At 36.6% G+C, this 17933-nt stretch overlaps 1 protein-coding gene across 1 annotated transcript in view; it reads left to right on the forward strand.

Moving 5' to 3' along the window:
- The window catches only part of UBR3 (ubiquitin protein ligase E3 component n-recognin 3), a gene marked incomplete at its 3' end in the record, with an annotated part of 116372 nt that overhangs the window by 80572 nt on the left and 17867 nt on the right, over positions 1 to 17933 (forward strand). Inside the window, 2 exon segments of the mRNA XM_082001334.1 lie at positions 743 to 828; positions 11045 to 11154. Coding sequence (XP_081857460.1) covers positions 743 to 828; positions 11045 to 11154 — 196 coding nt within the window.

Below are 17933 nucleotides of genomic sequence, written 5' to 3' on the forward strand. Positions count from 1 at the left end.
TCTTGGGGGTAAAAGATAATGCAGTACTGAAACACCCAATTCCAAAATTAAACAAAGCTATCGAATTTGGCCTCATAATTGGTGCCTAAGTATCAGATTACAATAATACTAAGAAAGCAAGCATCAATGCGACGTGCAGAGATTTAGTGACAACTTCTGTTTCATACTAATGAGCTGCAGTGAATACCAGTGTTTCATTCAGAATTAACTTCCAAGGTTGTTATTGACTAACTTGTTTATAAAGGTCAGTGCTTCCATTATAACTTATACTGTTTTCATACTTAGTTACTTGATGGCATATCCATTGTACCATCTGTTTGTTTAAAGCAAAACAAAAGCCCTGCCAATAATGAGAACAGTTTTTAGACATATCTGATTGATTGAAATTTAGCCAATCTATATATTGTCTTTTCAGATTTGCTCATAAATTCCCTTATTATCAAAGAGTTGTGTGTGCATACAGAAAAAAGCCTCGGAATTAACATTTTTTAATTCTTCAATCACAATTGTAGCAGCTCTCTTTATATAGTACTTGCTAATCAAACCACTTAAAATCACATATGGCAGTATCTTGATCAACTTTGTTTTGTTCTGAGTCATATTTTGGCAGTATCTCACATTAAAGAGTAGTTCACAGCATTCTTTTATTTAGTGTATGCTGGGAGTTTGTGGTGACTCTTTTGCGTCTGTAGAAGCTTGAATAGTGCTGTTCCATTCAAACACTGTTATGTTTTTCTTGCAGAACAAACTTGGAACTTGAGCTGGTCCATAGAGGAGGCAATTTATGTTCGGGAGGTGCAAGCACAGCTGGGAAAAGATCATGTTTAAGTAAGTTTTATGTTATGAAGTGCAATATAAATTATTATAATATTTAATAAAGATGACTAGTTCTTTCTAACATTTTCTAAATTATGTCAACTTTTTTTCTCCCAAGAACCCTTTTTTCTGCTATAATGAGTCTTTGGTTTTTGTTGCAATTTGAGAAATCTGAAATCTAATTTGTACAAGTTATTCATTAGAGCTAATCATGTGTTGTGAGTATAATCTATTTAGAAATCAATTGTCATAGTATCCATGTCATATTTTTTTAATAATTTCCCAATTTTATGAGTAAAACGAGAAGTATTTTAAGGGTAAAGCAGGAAAGCTTTGTTTCACCCTGGCTGTTGCTACTAATAGTAAAGAAACTTGTTTCTTTGATTGCTAATGTAGCTCGTGAGTACGTCTGATACTTAGAAATCTGCAGCAACCATATCCCATGTCTTTAATTGCCCTAGCTCTTTCTCTGACAGGAGAATATTTCAAATTTTCTTTGGTAGAAACTCTCAAATTGTCATTGTTCTGAAACTTTTAATATTTGGCAAATAAAGGACTTCTGGTTGACAGAAGTGCTTTTTCTCCTAAAAAAATCTTTTAATCTTTTACTGGAACATGAACTGTTAGGAATGGACATTTTCTTCTGTCAGAAAAAATTGGAAGGTGTATCAGAATACTACTTATACTAATGCTTGTTTAAATCAAGCTCATGCAGCCGTAGCAGCAGATTGAGTAGTAAAAATGTCAGAAAGCTTGGGTCTACGTCTGCCTTTTGGTACATGATTTGTGGGTGGTGTTTTCCTCATCATTTGCGGTGATGAGCTGCCAAAGAAATCCCATCACAGGCTATGCTGTCCACATCCTCTCTAGGATAAGAGCCTTCTGTTACTGCCAGGAAATGTAGTTCAGTTGATTTCATTCATGTGTTGTGATTTGTGAAAAGTTCTTTTAAACCCTACTGCACGTTGTCTCCCTCCACCATCATTACCTCCCTCTGCCAGCAGAGCAAAGTACCTGAAAAATGCATGTGTTGAAAGAACCGTTTGCAAATGTGAAGCGTTTATTGAAGTCAAGGCTCTACGCATAGTTTGTACTTGGATTACGATATATTTTTAATTGTATGTTCACCTAGTAAGATCGACACTTTCTCTCTGAATTTTAGCAAATCACTGGATGCGTTACCTATTTCACAGGCATGTTATTTGGAAGACCATGATGGGCAGCTTAGGGCAGAGTTTCAGCTCTACAATTGAAAGGCTTTTGAAATATCTAAAGTGAAAAAAATTGTAATGGCATTACACATAATGCAAGTGTACCCCTGTCTTCACGTGGCTTTACTAGTCAAACAAGATCTTTCTAAGTCTTGACATTTTAAAGTTTAGAAGAAAGTGTGTGGGGAAGTGACCTGTACTCTAAGGTCATATTTTTATTTTATCGTTTTTCAAAATCAGGAGATTTCAGCTTCTCTATATGATATTTTTCTTTTAAAGATAAAAGTGAAATGAAATACATTCATTACATCTTAAAACACTGTGAAATGTTTGACATCGTATCAGTATCAAATTTGTGTGGCGTGTACCTATTTAAAAGCTTAACATATATATCTGAAAGATCACTTTTTTTTCTCATGGTGCTTTTTCACCAACTAGTGTCAGTAAATGCTGGAAGATTATGACTTTGCAGAGAATGGTTGAACCACCAGAGTTCTGGGCAGCTTCCTCAGTGTACATCTCTGTAGCTGCATTGTTTATATTTGAATTATATCAGTTGACATCAAGGGAGTAACTACCTCAAAGTTGTTTTTGTTTGTTTGGAGTTTTTTTAAGAAGAAAAATAAAGAAATAAAGAAACAACATTGGACACTTCCACGATTCAACTGGACAGGGTGCTGGGCCATCTTGTCTAGACCATGTTTTTCCAGGAAAGGTTGGACCAGATGATCCTTGAGATCCCTTCCAACCTGGTATTCTATGATTCTATGAAAAAAATTCCACCAAGATGAGGTCTGGTAGCTGACGCTAAGTGGTTTGTACAATACATTATTTAATTTTTTTCTTAAACTTACTACACCACCCCTTCAACCTCATCTTGCATAAAGAAAGGCGCTTATGTACTCTTTGATCTCTTCTCCCAAGTAACTAGTGATAAGGACGAGAGGAAATGGCCTCAAGTTGCACCAGGAGAAGTTTAGATTAGATATTAGGAAAAATTTCTTTACAGAGAGAGTGGTCAAGCGTTGGAACAGGCTGCCCGGGGAGGTGGTGAAGTCACCGTCACTGGAAGTGTTCAAAAACCGTGTGGATGTGGCACTTCAGGACATGGTTTAGGGTGTATGGTGGTGTTAGGTTAACGGTTGGACTTGATGATCTTGAAGGTCTTTTCCAACCTTAATGATTCTGTGATTCTGTGATTCTGTAGTTAGGACCTGATTTTAAAAGGGAGCATACCTTTTGCTGACAGGCAGTTAAAAGATGAGTCAGAATTTTTAATATATATTCCTCAAATCTTGAAATGCATGGAGAATACTGTAATCATTGGAGAAATTTCTTTTTGGAGAATTACAAAATTGGGAATGATACTTAGAGAATGTATCTCCACTGGAGAATTGTCTTATTGTTTGAGATTTTTACTTCAACAAAACAAGATGTTCAAATTCATGTATCATACTTACCTGTTTTTCCAGCACTTTTACTGTATTGCCATTAACTCAGTGAACCAATGTTGTCTGTTCATCAAAATAGATTACTGGAATAAACTAAACTTCTAGAAAGTTGAAGATACTTCTCACACTTGAGAAGTCTGGAAATGTCTTCTTAACAAGAAGCTTTAAGTAAGATTACATCAACTATTGCTTTTAGAAACGTGTTAGTTCACAAAATTTAAAATGTGTATGAAATACATCACTTTTTGGTAGCAGCGAATCTGCTGTTAAACTGTGCATTAGTTGTCTATCTAAGTAATAAAATAGCCCAGTAAGGAAAACTTTACTTTAAATCTTTGTCTTCAGAATTGTGTATATATTTAGAGAGAAGAAGTTTTTCTCCATAATGCAATTCAGCTGTTTTCATATACTTGCACACAAGGGCTTAATCTGAAATTGGTATTTCCTAGAATTGAAAAACTTGTTGATGGATTTTTTTTTTTAAAATGTGATAACATTTCTTGGTTACTTTTTCTGTTTGCTTGCTTCTACTTACAATACATTGCATTTTGCTTGTTTACTATAATAATTTTTTGTTCCTTTCTTAAACCGTTGTGTAATTTTGCTTATTGAGTGTGTTGTACATGGAAGTAGTGCTTTTTCCTTTAGCTGTTGCATTACTTTAAGGATTCTAGTGCATATTTCTGACGAAGGGGTAGGGACAGCATTTAAATGCAATGCAGCTGCTTTTTTCCACAATTCTGGGTAGAATGGTGAATTTTCTTATTTAGATGTAAATCAGTCATGTTCGTGTTTTTAGTATCTATCTTGCACTTCAGAAAACTTGAAGAAGGCCTTTTAAAGCTGTTCGTTGTTAAAATAGTCACATGCTGTTTATGTTGTGTATTTATATTTATTTTGTAAAACTGCTGTGTATCAAACTAGTCACATTTAATCTTACATTATAATACTCTAATTTTTAATGTAAGGTAATGGGGTTCTCCTAGAACAGACCTGTGCAGTACTTCCATTTAGTACTATTAGAGTTACTGTTGGACATTAGGCTAAATATGACTAGTGGGAGCAAAATTAGTTTTCCATATATAGCAGAGTTTATTTTCACTAAACTGTTATATAATTATATGAGTTTCCTTCATTGCCCTTTCCATACTGGTGCATCTAGGGATTAAAAAATTGCAGTTCTTTCGATACATGTTCTGTAATAGATTTTATTATCTTTCCATACTCATTTATTTTTCTAAAAGGTAATCCTGGTTTTAAAGTTTCACTTAAAATGTACCTTTGACTTCATCATTGTCCTATGCAGTGAAGAAAGAATGATTTTAAAAATCCAGACCCCGTCTAGAACTTGAATACTGTTTTGTTAAAGTCTTGCTTGCACAGTACTGAAACTGCTTTTGGTTTTTTAATGTCATTCATATCATTCAGGTCCAGCAGAAGTAATCTAAAATACAACCTGTTTTTGTTTTTCTTATGTGTGAGGTAATGAGGTGTCCCTCTTGTGATTAAGCATACCACTCTGCATTAGTCTTGTAAAAACTGTAAAGTTTGGCAATTAGATATTGTAGAAGACAGAATATGTTGTCCCAGGTGAGCTGTTACAGCAGCAAACATCAGGGAAGGTGGTGGGAACAAATAGGTCAAGAGCTGTTTTAGTAGATTGCACCATGAGGGCAGCTGCTCTTGGGAAGTAAAGTTAAGAATGATTAATGTAGCTGTTAGTGTCAGTGATTGAGTCTGTGTGAGAAGAATGATAAAGAAAATTTGGCTGTGAAATTGCCTTTTCGAGATTTAAAGTTTTGTATGTGTGTTACTAAACAGTATGCAACCAAAAAATGCAAATAGAGTCCTATTTACTTATTACTTAAAAATCAAGTCCTATTTTAAGGACCACGTTACAGCTTTAGAGTCTATCATACAATCTTTGGGTTGGAAGGGACCTTTTAAGGTCATCTAGTCCAAGCCCCCCTGCAGTAAGCAGGGACGTCTTCAACTAGATCATGTTGCTCAGAGCCTATGGCCTTGAAAATTCTCGTGGGTTTAGGAGATAATTTTGATATATAACAATTGTACAGGTCTTATTTCTCTGTTTTATAAAGTTTAAGAGGTCTGATGTTTTGCTTTTTGTTTTCATTGTTTTTTATTTATAGAACAGCTTCAGAACACAATATTAAGGCTGAATAATTAGGACTTCTCTGTATGACTTTTGTATGTGTCTAACTTGTATATTCATGTTTTTTCTCTGTCATTGTTACTCTGGTAATCTTGCAATAGTGTGGGTGAACAATTCCACAAAATTTAAAAGCCTGTAAATGAATTAATAATTTAGTCCTTTCTTCCTTTTATCTTTTAAATAGTTCTTCTGTCTTTTTCTGGCTGCTTTCTTTTCTTTTTTCCTTTTTCCCTTTGTAATAAGGATAGGATTAGAGTTTTTTGGAGAAGCATTAAATATACTATCACCTTGTCCTCTGGCTTCAGTTTCCCTGTACTGGAGCTTCTTATCCTTACACTTCCCACAGATAGCAGAGTTTGGCGTTTCAGCATCAACTGCATTAATTGGAAAGGACATTAATTTACAAGTGGACATAAAAAAAGTATTTAAGACTTGTGTAAGCTTGCCCTAAATAAAATGTGCAGCACCTTCATAACTTCTATGATGGTTCTAACCATTGAGAAACCGTATTGTTCCATTGGGTTTTTTTGTTTGTTTGTTTTCTCTTCTTTTTCATTTGAAGCCTGTGTTTTGCACCTGTAGATGGCTCAGCAGTGTCATCTGCCTTGATTATGATGTTAGTATCAATTTAATCAGTGCTTTTAGTGTTCTTGTGAGCACAGAAAGTCATCTTGACATGAAGAATTTTCTAAGCTCTTCATACTCCTCTGTATCAAATTTTTCAACCATGTTGATAGTAAAGGCTGTCTCCATTTTATCAATGTGGCCAGTGATACTTGGAACCACTAAGTATGGTTCATTCCTGTAGGAAGAAAAACCTAATTCCTTTATGAGTTACTCAGTTGCAACTCTCCTTCCTGTAATCTAATAATGTGACTATGGTTGCAAAGATTGCTACCCAGCTCTCTGCAGCCACTGGAAATAAAAAGAATACAAGTAGTTTTCAGAAATGCTTTTTGCCTTGGTACAGTGGATTTCTGTGGTTGGTTGATTTGGTTTGGGCTTTTTGGTTTGTTTTTTATGGGGTTTTGTTTTGTTTTTTAGTTAGGAACTGGCAATCTGCAGATCTTTGGTGCCCATCCATTCATGCTAACTTTGAAAAAGCAGTTTTTCTCAACAACAGATGATCCTATTTCCTAAAAAGCTGGGTGTGCCATTCATATTTAGCTTGGGAGAGGCAAAGATAGATATAGTTAGAATTCTGTTGCTAAAGTTGATTTCCTACAGCAGCAAGTTTTGTGTTGAAGATAATTAGCTGCTTCATCAGCAATTAAGGCTTAAGATTTTGTAAAGACTATTCATGTCTTAATGCCTTAATAGGCTTTTCCTGACCTTCACTTTTTTTTTTTCTTCACTGATTCCAATCTACAGGATCAGTGATGAGTGGGAAGATGCTGTCAGCCGGTCTTTGCAGCTGCTGTTGCTAAGTGGACTATATAAGCCTCTACAAGACGAAAAAAAAATCCTCAATCTCCTTATTAACAGTCAAGTCCCATCTGGTTGTATCAAGTGTTTTATAATCTATGTTCTTCTTGATAGTCCCAGCAAACTTTGGGAGAAGGGCGTAATGTCTCTAGTCTGGTAAGGTGCTAGTGCAGGCAGCATGGATATGTAGACAAAATACCCATTATCTTTGTTTTTTATGAGAGGAGCAGCTTAGAACAGTTCCTCTAATAGCTTTGGTCCCAGTGCAAAGACAGGGTCTGATCCTTTGAGATGCTCTTTTGAAAGTACTAATTCCAACTGACTTTACTGCTCCTCTCTCATAACAGGTTAACCCTGAGAAATCGAGCTAGTATAAGAAGAGTTGACAAGAATGTACCAAGAGCAGCAGTGTACGGAACAATAGATTTATTTTTGTAATTTTTAGAAATAGAATTAGGAAGACTAATATGAATCGAGTTAAAGCTAATGTCTAACTGCTAATCTTGGTGATTCTATTAACTGTTTTATAGAAGCTTTACATGTATTCGGTGAAAACAAAGGCCTTCTAATAAGTTGGGAGAATTGAGATGCGCTGCTTCAATGTAGGTAATATTTGAGTCATATGAACATGTTTTAAAGCCAGTAATAATCTCACCCACTTAAATGTCTAAATCTCAGAATCCTGCCAAGCCCCTGATGACTTGCAGCAATAAGTTATGTTGTGCAAATTTTGTGATTTTTATATTTATTCAGTTTAACTGGATGCAGCCTGTCTCAAATATTACGAAGTTATTAGGAGAGGAGGACCATATTCAAATTCTTTTCACTGTTTACTCCTCATGATTTGTTATCGGTAAAATTGTAATTCTAGTTTCATTGTGATTTCATGTGTAATTATCAATCTCTAATTTTGTTGCTGCTGTGCTCTCTAAAATTAATATTCTTCTACCAAATTTTGTTAAGAATGTTATTTTGGAGGCTCTGAGCTACACCCGGATCCTGTCTTTCCCATTTGCAAAGGTGGGCTGACATGGAGACAGTTGGCCATAAGATGCCCTGTGAGCGGTGGAGGGGTTTGGGATGCCTGGTGGGTTATGGCCTTCCTTTCCCTTCTTCGCAAGACTAGGCAAGGTTGTCGTTTGTGCGCCGTTGTCATGTTAATGTTTTGCTGCTACTTGTCTTAAAAAAAGGTGCATTTTAAAGGTTCTAAGTACGGTATAAGAAAATGGGAAGATACGCTGTATTTTTATGTTTACGTTTCAGAGTGATGCATTCACAGGAATACAGAGGGGTAAAAACTCTGGTATTCATTTGGCCCAAGGCAGATTTCTGCCAGTCCCTCAAGCATAAGAATGTGGTGAAATACCAAGCACTTGGTATTTCAAGAAGTTGCTAGTTCTAGATTTTCAGTGCTCTGGTGTTCTCCTTGGCTTTCTCCAATATTCCATAGTCATAGTAGATGTGAGGTAAAGTGGTTGGAGTCACTGTGGTGTAAAACAGAAAAATGTTTGTCAAGAAGTAAACCTTTGTATCTTCCTCTGGCCAGCCTTTAGTTTTTGCTAATTGTTAGAAATCTTATCAGAAATATGAATAGAGAAGCTATAGACGAATCAGAACTCAGTTTTACAAATTTGGAAGGTGGGAGCCGTCAGGCCGTTTCGGTTGCAGTGTTCCCATTAGGGGGCAATGTTATTCCTTGGTTACACCGGGTCTGGAAACAAGCATGGCTGTGCTGCACTGGCTTAGAGAGTATCGTAATATTTTTAAGCCCCTTCATAAAAACTATTTCATAAAAGGTCATTGTAACCATACCTGATTACCTACTTCCAAGCTTTACATTTACGTGCTAGACACGTTTTCTTGCAAAGGAGCGATAGCTGCCTTAAGCACAAAAAAAATATTTTCTTACAAGACTGCTTAACTGAATTTTTTGTTCAGATTCAGTCGATGTTAAAATGTATCTCGATTCCATAAATGTTACGCACTTGGAGATTACAAATAAATTCTCCAGTGCTAGAATTTGGTGCTTGCCTGCTTAATTTCATATCAGTAAAAGCTCAGGAAAATAGCTAGTAAAGGAACAGAGGGTTAATTAATTATGCTAAGCTTTTTTTTTTTTTTGCGCGCATAGTTGCCCATTTCTGTTTGAGGCAAGGAGCAGTTCAGAAAAAAATTACATTCCTCTTAGTAGCGGAGAGGCAAGAGGGAAGGAACTGATACTTTCATGGGTTTCATTACAAATAAAACCATACTGGAGGGATTTTTTTATTATTTTGATGAAATATCAGAGTATTTTCACGGTTTTGAAGTTTGTCACCAAAGCCACGTTTTGCTAGAATCTCTTACCAGGAGAAAAGATGATTTATTTTGTCCTCATTGACTGTTTTTATTCAGAAAGCAGGTGACAGCAATCAATTGCAATGCCATGTACATCTCCAATTATTTTACAAACCCCAGGAGCTAATTACAGCCCTCAGGCTCTGGCAGTCATCTGACTTCATCATGCGACTTTTTTGGCCATTGCGTACCACTGAGTAATTGTCTATTTATGGAAAATAAATTAATAGCTGCTATTTCTCCTTAAAAAAGAGGACCTGTGAGTGAGTGTGTAGGTTGAGCAAGTGGGTTTCAGAGAGAAGGGAGAGAGATTAAGAGAGTAGGAGGCAAAGGGATCAATTGAAATAATAAAAGAGCGTTGGGGGAAAGAAGATGGCAAGATACTAAGGGAAGATGTTAAAATGAAAGGGAGGAAGGAAGCAGGATCCCAGAAAATTGAACAGGGGAAGCAAACACAGCAGCAAATAGCAAGATATAGTGTGATGGGAAGAAAAATGTGAGCAAAACTGTGGCAATAGTGTTTTAAAATATGATTTTAATATAAACCTGTGAAGATTAAAAAAGATGCTTTTTCTGCAAACTGTAACTGTTATAAACACAGAAAAAGAAGTGAAGTCTGAGATTCTTATTGTACATACCTCTGTGAAAATGCTGTCAACATAGACGGTGCCTGCTGCCTTAGGTCGCTTAAGCGGAGAAAGGATTCGATGTTACCTTTATTTGTGTTGATCATGTGATTCATAGAGAAATGAAAACTGCATTTTACTGTATGATACTGCAGTAATGTGCTTGAATAATAATAAACGAAGCATCCTTTGTTCAAAAGGTTCTAGAAGTGTTTTGTGAATTATATTTTTGACACAGTGGATGTACAGGAGGTTTTGAATTGATGAATATCAGCAAACTTTGCCTGCAGGCTGTATACAATCTTGCAGTTATAAAGACCGTTGTTACTTTAGTGTCGTTGTGGTGTGGTCAGAAGTTTGCGGGTTTTTGTCTTCTAAAAGTTACCTACAAAATAACCTTATGAAGGCAGAAGGAATAATAACCGTTTAAGGATGAAAAGCTGAAGTGGTCTTGCTATAGGCCAGAGCTTTTAGCAACTCCAGGGTAATTTCAAGTATGTTTTGCACAGAACTTAACTGTGAGAGCGAGCTGTGTGTTAAAAGTATATCAGTCCCCGTTTAGAAGAGATGTTTAGGAAATAACGGCTTCTAGCATAAATTGGAGAGGGAAGTGAAGGGAGCATGGAACCTTAGCATCATAAGAGCACATGAAACAGGATTTTTACGAAGACTATAATTAAGTATATGGAGCTGGTGTTTTACAAGCACTAAAATAACTGAGATCTGGTCAAAGCTTTCTAAACAGCCTTTCTCTGTTTCAGAATTTCAGGAGAGGAAAAAAAATGTTTTTTTTGTATACACGCATATGTTCACTGCCTTCTATTGAAATCTTACTTCTCTTCAAAACCTTTAAAAAAAAAAAAAGATGCATGTTAGGATACCAGCTTATTTGGAATGAGATTACAGACTTTACAGAATCTTGTAAAATAAATGATGGCAACTTAATGTAAAATACTTCGTATAATTGTACATAATAATCAGCAACCTATCTTCTTCATCTTTCAGATCAGCTGTTCCATGTGTTGGCCATGCACATGCGCCTCTACAGTATAGACTCTGCATACAATCCCTGGAGAAAACTAACCCAGCCGATGCAGGATAAAAATTCAGAGCAAGTATTTTAATTTACCAAATATCAGTTTTACCTTGTGAAAGAAACATCCTTACAGAGGGACTTTGGGTAACTTTCTGTCTTAATTTAAATTCTCTGTGAGGTAGGCTGATGAATTTAACATCTAAACATTGTATGTATATATTTGTAAAAATACATTTTCAGATTTCTTTTACATAAAATCTTTGTGTACACATTCCAGTTTTGAGTTAAAGCTTAAATACGCCACTTGCAAGCTTAAGCACACGCAAATTTAATGCTGGGTAAGCGGATAGGTGCACTGCTGTTCTTGGTACAGATGCTAGACAAAATTTATATTGAGATTAAGTTCATAAATAGTTTATTGAAAGTTGGGCAATGACTAATAGCTGTTACAGAAATAACACTAGTAGGCCTAATATATGTGAGGAATGATTTTATTGGAAGCTAAAAGTTTTCATCATGCTTGTTATTTTAAGCAAGTTATTTACCTGAGGTTGCTTTTAAAATACCAACCTTACATATACAGCTGTACAAGGAATAACAATATAAAAAATGGAGCCGTGTAGCTGTGTTCCACAAGGACTCGTCTTCCTACTTGACTTAAGACCCTTCACTTTCCAGATTCTACCTTGACTATGAGAAGAAAGGTTTCTTGCCTAAAACCAGATGATTATTTTTCCTCATAAGAGGAAAACAGTATTTTTTTTTCTCTTGGGACATTGAGCATCTTCTTCATAGCTAAGGTCTCCGCTTTGTAGCTTGCAATAATGTTGAAAAGACTTGTCTTTTTAGTATGTACCCAGCTGTGTATTTGTCAGTGTGTTCTAGGAGCCTGAGGGAGAAATCATCATTGGATTGAAAAAATTCATCTAGGACAGTGATGCCACAGTTCTAACCTGCAAATTAGGAAAAATTTGTGCTTGCGTCTAGTTTGAGATTTTACTGTTTGTCCTCTTGGACCCAGGTCTTTTTTTGCAATCAACATTAGATTATTACAGTAATTAGACTAGATTAGCAGATTAGTTTATAAACCATTAGCAGAACAAAGCATCAAAAATATTGTAACTTGAAAACCTGTTACTCAGCATGCATTCAAATAGCTTTGAGAGTATGTTTTTGTGTGATTGCATCAAAAATATTGTAACTTGAAAACCTATTAGTCAGCATGCATTCAAATAGCTTTGAGAGTATGTTTTCGTGTGATTCTGCTCTCATCTAGACTGAGCAGTGGAACAAGGTTAATAAATTTGGTTTATGGTTGACTCAGTTATACCAGGCAAAATTAAGATCACGTTGATAGGCCGCTGACAGTCAGACTGGCTGTGGGACTGATCATGCACTTCTCATTTCGGTATTTGAAGAGCTTGCTGGCATTAGAAGCAGCAGTTAACAGAGGAGCTGTTTTTTCTGCATGTGCAACTTTTTTTCACTCTTAGAGACTTGATGGAATTCAGCATGCGTTGGTCATATCAACGTTAGATGGCTACAAGTTAGATTTCATTAGGCAGTATATTGAACCACTTTGAAATGAATGGTGTGGTGGACCATAATGGCTTGCTCTGCAGGTGTTGCATGTTGGGAATGCATTTGAGGAGTTCTCTTGTTTTCTGCACTGGTTTTCAGGATTTCTTGGTAGACTTGCTGATGTTGGTTTGGCACTGTGTTCGAAGTGGTTTAGGAAGCTATAACCAAGAGATCATCCGTTTTGCCATGAAATAGTTTACTGTTGACATGCACAGATGCAATCAAGCTGGAATTTTTTTGCTCGCTCCTTGGAGTGTTTTTCCTACCTTAGTCTGCAGACCCCAGAAAGCTGCAGAGGAGGCAACCTGGGGACATGTTTTTAATGTATAAATCAGAGCATAAGGTGGATATCCGTGACTATATTTTAGAAATTTGAAGTAGTAGTTTCACTTGAAGATGGCATTCATATGATTGCTGTGCATGATCTAATTGCACACTTCTTAGAGTCACACAGTCTTTTGAGAAATCCAGAATAGCAGATTTTTTCAGGTATAGGAAAGAGTGCTCAGAGCAATTAGAAGGTGATATGCTGCTGTAAACTGAAGAAGATTAAGAGGGTGATGGAGAAATACCACTGCAGATTTAAGAGGTGGATAGCACTCTGCCATTTTGAAGCTAACTGAATCATCAGCCTGACCAGTACATGAGACTTTAAGTAAAGACTTGTTAGGGAAAAAAAAAAAAGTCAATGAGAGGAAAAGATCTATATTATCTGACTATATTACTGGGATTCCAAACAATTTAACATCAGGAAAGTCAAAGGAGAAAAACAACTTTAAACCAACATGCTATATTTTTCTGTTTAATTTTTAAATTATTATTTCAGTTGAAAGCAATTTTCCAGAGAAGTTAGTTGCATCTTTATTTATTAAAAAAGATAATTTTCAAAACTAAAAAAGAAAATAATCTATGGGATACAAGTGCCATTGCATTATTTTCACCCTTATTTAATTGTGGCTACTTGATTTAAATAAGTTATTATTTACAATTAAAACTACCCAGGTATAGACCTCTCAATTTTTAGCTTGGTTTTCCACAACCCAGCTATCGTTATTCATAAATCATGCCTTAGATTTCATGTGTCTGGGAGAACTGATCAAAGTAATTTGTAAAAACTCTCACAGAATTGCTCTACTATACTTCCCAAAGCCCCTGGTTTTGCCTGGTATCATCTTCAACAACTGTACCTAGGTCGCTCCGTAGTTGAAAATGGCAGCTGAGAGGAAAGATAGGAAGGAGCTCATGCAGTCACACCAAGGTAAAGTAGAAACAAGGAAATTTTGAGCAAGAGGATACCCTATCAAAAAGGGCCTAAATAATGTGAACTGTTTGAAGGAAGAGGGAGGGAAAAAAGATAAAACTAAGTCTGATGAACTGTGAATGGTATAGTGGCTTCTTTCTCCTATGCAGTTCATGTTGTCACATTTAATATACACTGGGTCCCACAGGCTGTGCTTCAGCAAATTGTTCTACTAGGGGCAGATCTGGTTTCAAGCGTGATCAAATAAACAATTACTGTGGTGTAAGTGGGGAATAGTAGCTGCTGGCAGGGGGCAGAGAAGGAGCAGCTGGAGGCAATAATTACTAAACCCAGATGTGAATTTAATGGACTAGTCCAAACAGCCAGAGTTTCAGGAATGGCAAACCTGAAATAAAAGTCTGTACATTTCTTTAAATTTACATCTCTACGAAGGCTGAAATTTTTCTGTCTGTTTTGACAAACAAAGTGTGTGGCAAAAAATGATTCGTAGAATCAGTAGAAGCACTTGCAGGGAGAAACTGCATGATAAACTGAAATGCTGAAACATACTGCGTTATTTTTACTAAAGCGTTTTGCTGTTGTTTTGTTCTAAATTAGGTCGCTTGGGTGATTGTTTATAGTGTCATACTGGGGCAACAAACTGCAGCATAGGGATGGGAATGAGCAACCGTGTGTGGGAACCTCTTAAGTCATATCTCCATCACAGAAACTTGTGAAATGAGAAAAATAAAACAGTTTTTATGAAGATAGTCCAAGGCAAAGAGTAGGATGATGAGACAGGGGGGTTTAGTTAAGGTTTGTGTAAGAGGTGGTATACCTGCTGCGACAGGACTTATGTGATCTGTTCAATAAACACACAAATCCTGCCTGAAACACCAATGTCTCAGGACATAAGTTATGATACGGAGGTTTTGACAGCAGCACCAGCTTCAGGAGTACTTGCTTTTGGCCGTTTCTTCCTTCCCCTCTACTGTAGCTCACCATCTTCTTCAGCTGTGCTGATGTAACTTGAGCAGGCTGCATCAGAAACAAAGTCAAGGAATTAATCCATGTTTTCAAAAAGGTTAATTTGAGTAAGTTAGGGAGCAGGTGACAAGACTGGGGGCTGGTGGTGAAAGAGAGAACAGAAGATGCCTAATGTTAGTACCGTCAGTAAAATCCTGTGTTGTATAATGAGAAAAACTGACCTGCTGTAAAATCTGCTGTGACACAATGAAGAGCAAATATGAAATTGTGATTATATGCTAGAATGTAGCCAAAATAAATAGTAGCATTCTCCATTCTTATCATGAACATTAGAAACTGTGTATTACTCTGACCTTTCTGCAGTCTGGGATTTGTGGGCTGTATTTCTCATCCTGCAAATACTGAAGAGAATATCAATTTGCCCTAGCTGATTAAGGCTTTGTTTAGCTGTATCCATATCCCTGCGTCTCACGTTTTCTGTATCTGACAGTTTGAAGAAATGTGAGGCTCAAAACTGCCACTTTATTTATTGACTTTCTAACTTCATAAGCAGTTGGAATTAGCATCAAACAAAAGTGTCTCTAGCTGAGAGAAGAGGAGAAGGGGAGCATATATGTAAGGAAGGGCCATAAGCAAATGCTGCTTGTTTCAAAGTAGAACAGAGTTTTCTATTCCTCTGTACCCATTCCCAAAGAAGTTAAGTCCCGTATAACCTCTGTCAGGAGGAGGATGCAGAACATGGATGCAGAGTTGCTCAGCTGTCAGCTGTTAGACAGCTCTGGTATTGGCACAGAGAGGTGCAGCCCAGTTACCTTGGACTGGAGGAGGGGCCAGTTCCATAAAGTCAGTCGAGCAATGCATATTTAATTCTTCATTTTGATACATGTTTATATTGCACTGTGCAGTTTATTTCCACCTCCTCTCCACCCTCCTTTTTTTTGATGGATACAGCATACACCTATAATACATTTGAATAATTTTATATTACTTTGGTCCCATCTGAAATTGTACTTGCCTTCATTCAGTGCTTCTGTGGCACAATTTTTTGTGGTCAGATTTATCAAGCTTTCACATATGCACTGGGGATTAACAGGATGGGCAAGTTCCATAAAACACATTTCTAAACACATTTTCTAAATTCAGTTTCAGTGTCATAATGAAGAAGTTGCTTAGGCTCTTAACAAATGACAGAGCAGTTTTCAAGTGCTTCTTATGCTGCAGCGCTTGACGTAAACGGAAGCCGCTTATCTAAAACCCTGACACTGAATGTAGCTTTACTTCTCCAATTCTTATGAAATGAATGAATAAATTAGACAAAGAATTCAGTTGGTCCTGCATATGAAAACACGTTCATTTATTTGTGATGTTGCCAATCAGTCATGGTGTTCTGTTTATGTAAGAATATTTCCTAATTATGTCAGACCTGGTATTTGCCCTAATTGTTACATAACTGTTAAATAATGATACCCCAGTCAGAAAGAGATGTTCAACTAAAAGTGACCAGAGGGAGTGGTTGTTTGGTTGGATTTTTTTGTCTTAATGTTATTCCAAATTAATTTTTTCCCCGAATTTATATATTAGTTAAATTACTTCTCACCTTTAATTATTAAGAGATAGCCATGGTTTTAAAGTAATTACATAATGAGGGTTATTTTAAAACTCAGTGTCATAAAGATCATAAAATAGAACTAGCCATAGGTAAAAGTAGAGTTAGAGAGACTTGGTGAGATTAGCATCTTCATTGCCTGTATAATTTTGAAAACGAGACTTGGAAGTGTGATAAAATATTTTTCCACCTTTGTTGTCTTTAGAATTCAATATACTGATTTTTACAATATTTGGGTTTTGTTTGGGAGGCTTACATATGTAAGCTTACATTATAGATGTATATTTCTGTATGTTACAGTGTTTTAAGACAATAATTTTATGAAGTGATTGATCATATCAAAAGGCGTTATGGATGGTGTTTATAGCTGTTTGGGTTCATTAATTCAAAAGGATCAGTTAGATCATGTTTTCTGTGACTTCATTTTATAAGACCAATCAACCAAGCTATTTGTGCTCATTCTCACAATCTCATGTTGCGTAAAATGGCTGGAAACTTTAGACATTTAATAAAATTATTGCTTTGGAATGTGCCTTATAGAGCTGGGAGAGATGGGAAGGAGAGTAGTTAAAAATGTATAGTTGGATAATACACTTCATTCATATGACCAAAAGTATTCTTTTAATCTTCCTCTTATATGACTGCTGCTGCATGTTACAAATATGTACGATGGATGACTGCTAGTAGTGCCTTTTGTAGAGAGAAGTTTGAGTTTTCATGAAATCAGCCACTATCTAGAGGTCTCCTTCCAAGAACAGCATCATGTTTATGTGCCTCAGAGATGATAAGCTGGTTGGATCCCCAGAATATTAGAAGGCACTAAGGATCTTATGTGTGTATCCACATCCCACCGCAAGTGGACAGCCTTTTCCAGTACATGGTCTGCAAGAGCTCAGTTTGTCTGCTGTGTGTGTGATAGACAGCACCAAGGGGAGCTGGTGCCTTCATAAAGAGGGGCATCAACTTTGCTAATGGAGTAGCCAGTGCCAGCTGAGCTGGATCAGAGGAAGAGTTTGGTCCTCTTGGAAGAGAGGCAATAATTGGATCCTACAATAGTTCACCAGTTGTGCTCTGAAAGGGCAGAGCTGAGACAGAAGAGGGCTTGAATGTCCTTTCTGTATGTTTCTTTCCTCAATCTGGTTCTTTTTGTACAGAAACTTGAGCACTTGCTGCAGGGCTTAAGAAAGCCCCATTGAGAAACTCTACGGTCCACAGTGTCTTGCAGAACAACCAAAAGGAGGAGACTGCGGCTGTGCTTTTACGGGTAGATCTTAATAAGGATCTGTGTATGTTTTCAGTACAACTATCTAGCATTTCATCAGTTGTGGTTTACCTGCAGGACAGTTAAGATTGCTGGAACAAAGCATGAAGATAACCTTGAAACTGTAGCAGGTGGACATATTTTGATTTCCTGACTTTCAAAGGTGGTTTTTATGGAGGCCCC

The sequence above is a fragment of the Phaethon aethereus genome, assembly GCF_964289735.1.
Source record: "Phaethon aethereus genome assembly, chromosome: 6".
NCBI classification, from domain to species: domain Eukaryota; kingdom Metazoa; phylum Chordata; class Aves; order Phaethontiformes; family Phaethontidae; genus Phaethon; species Phaethon aethereus.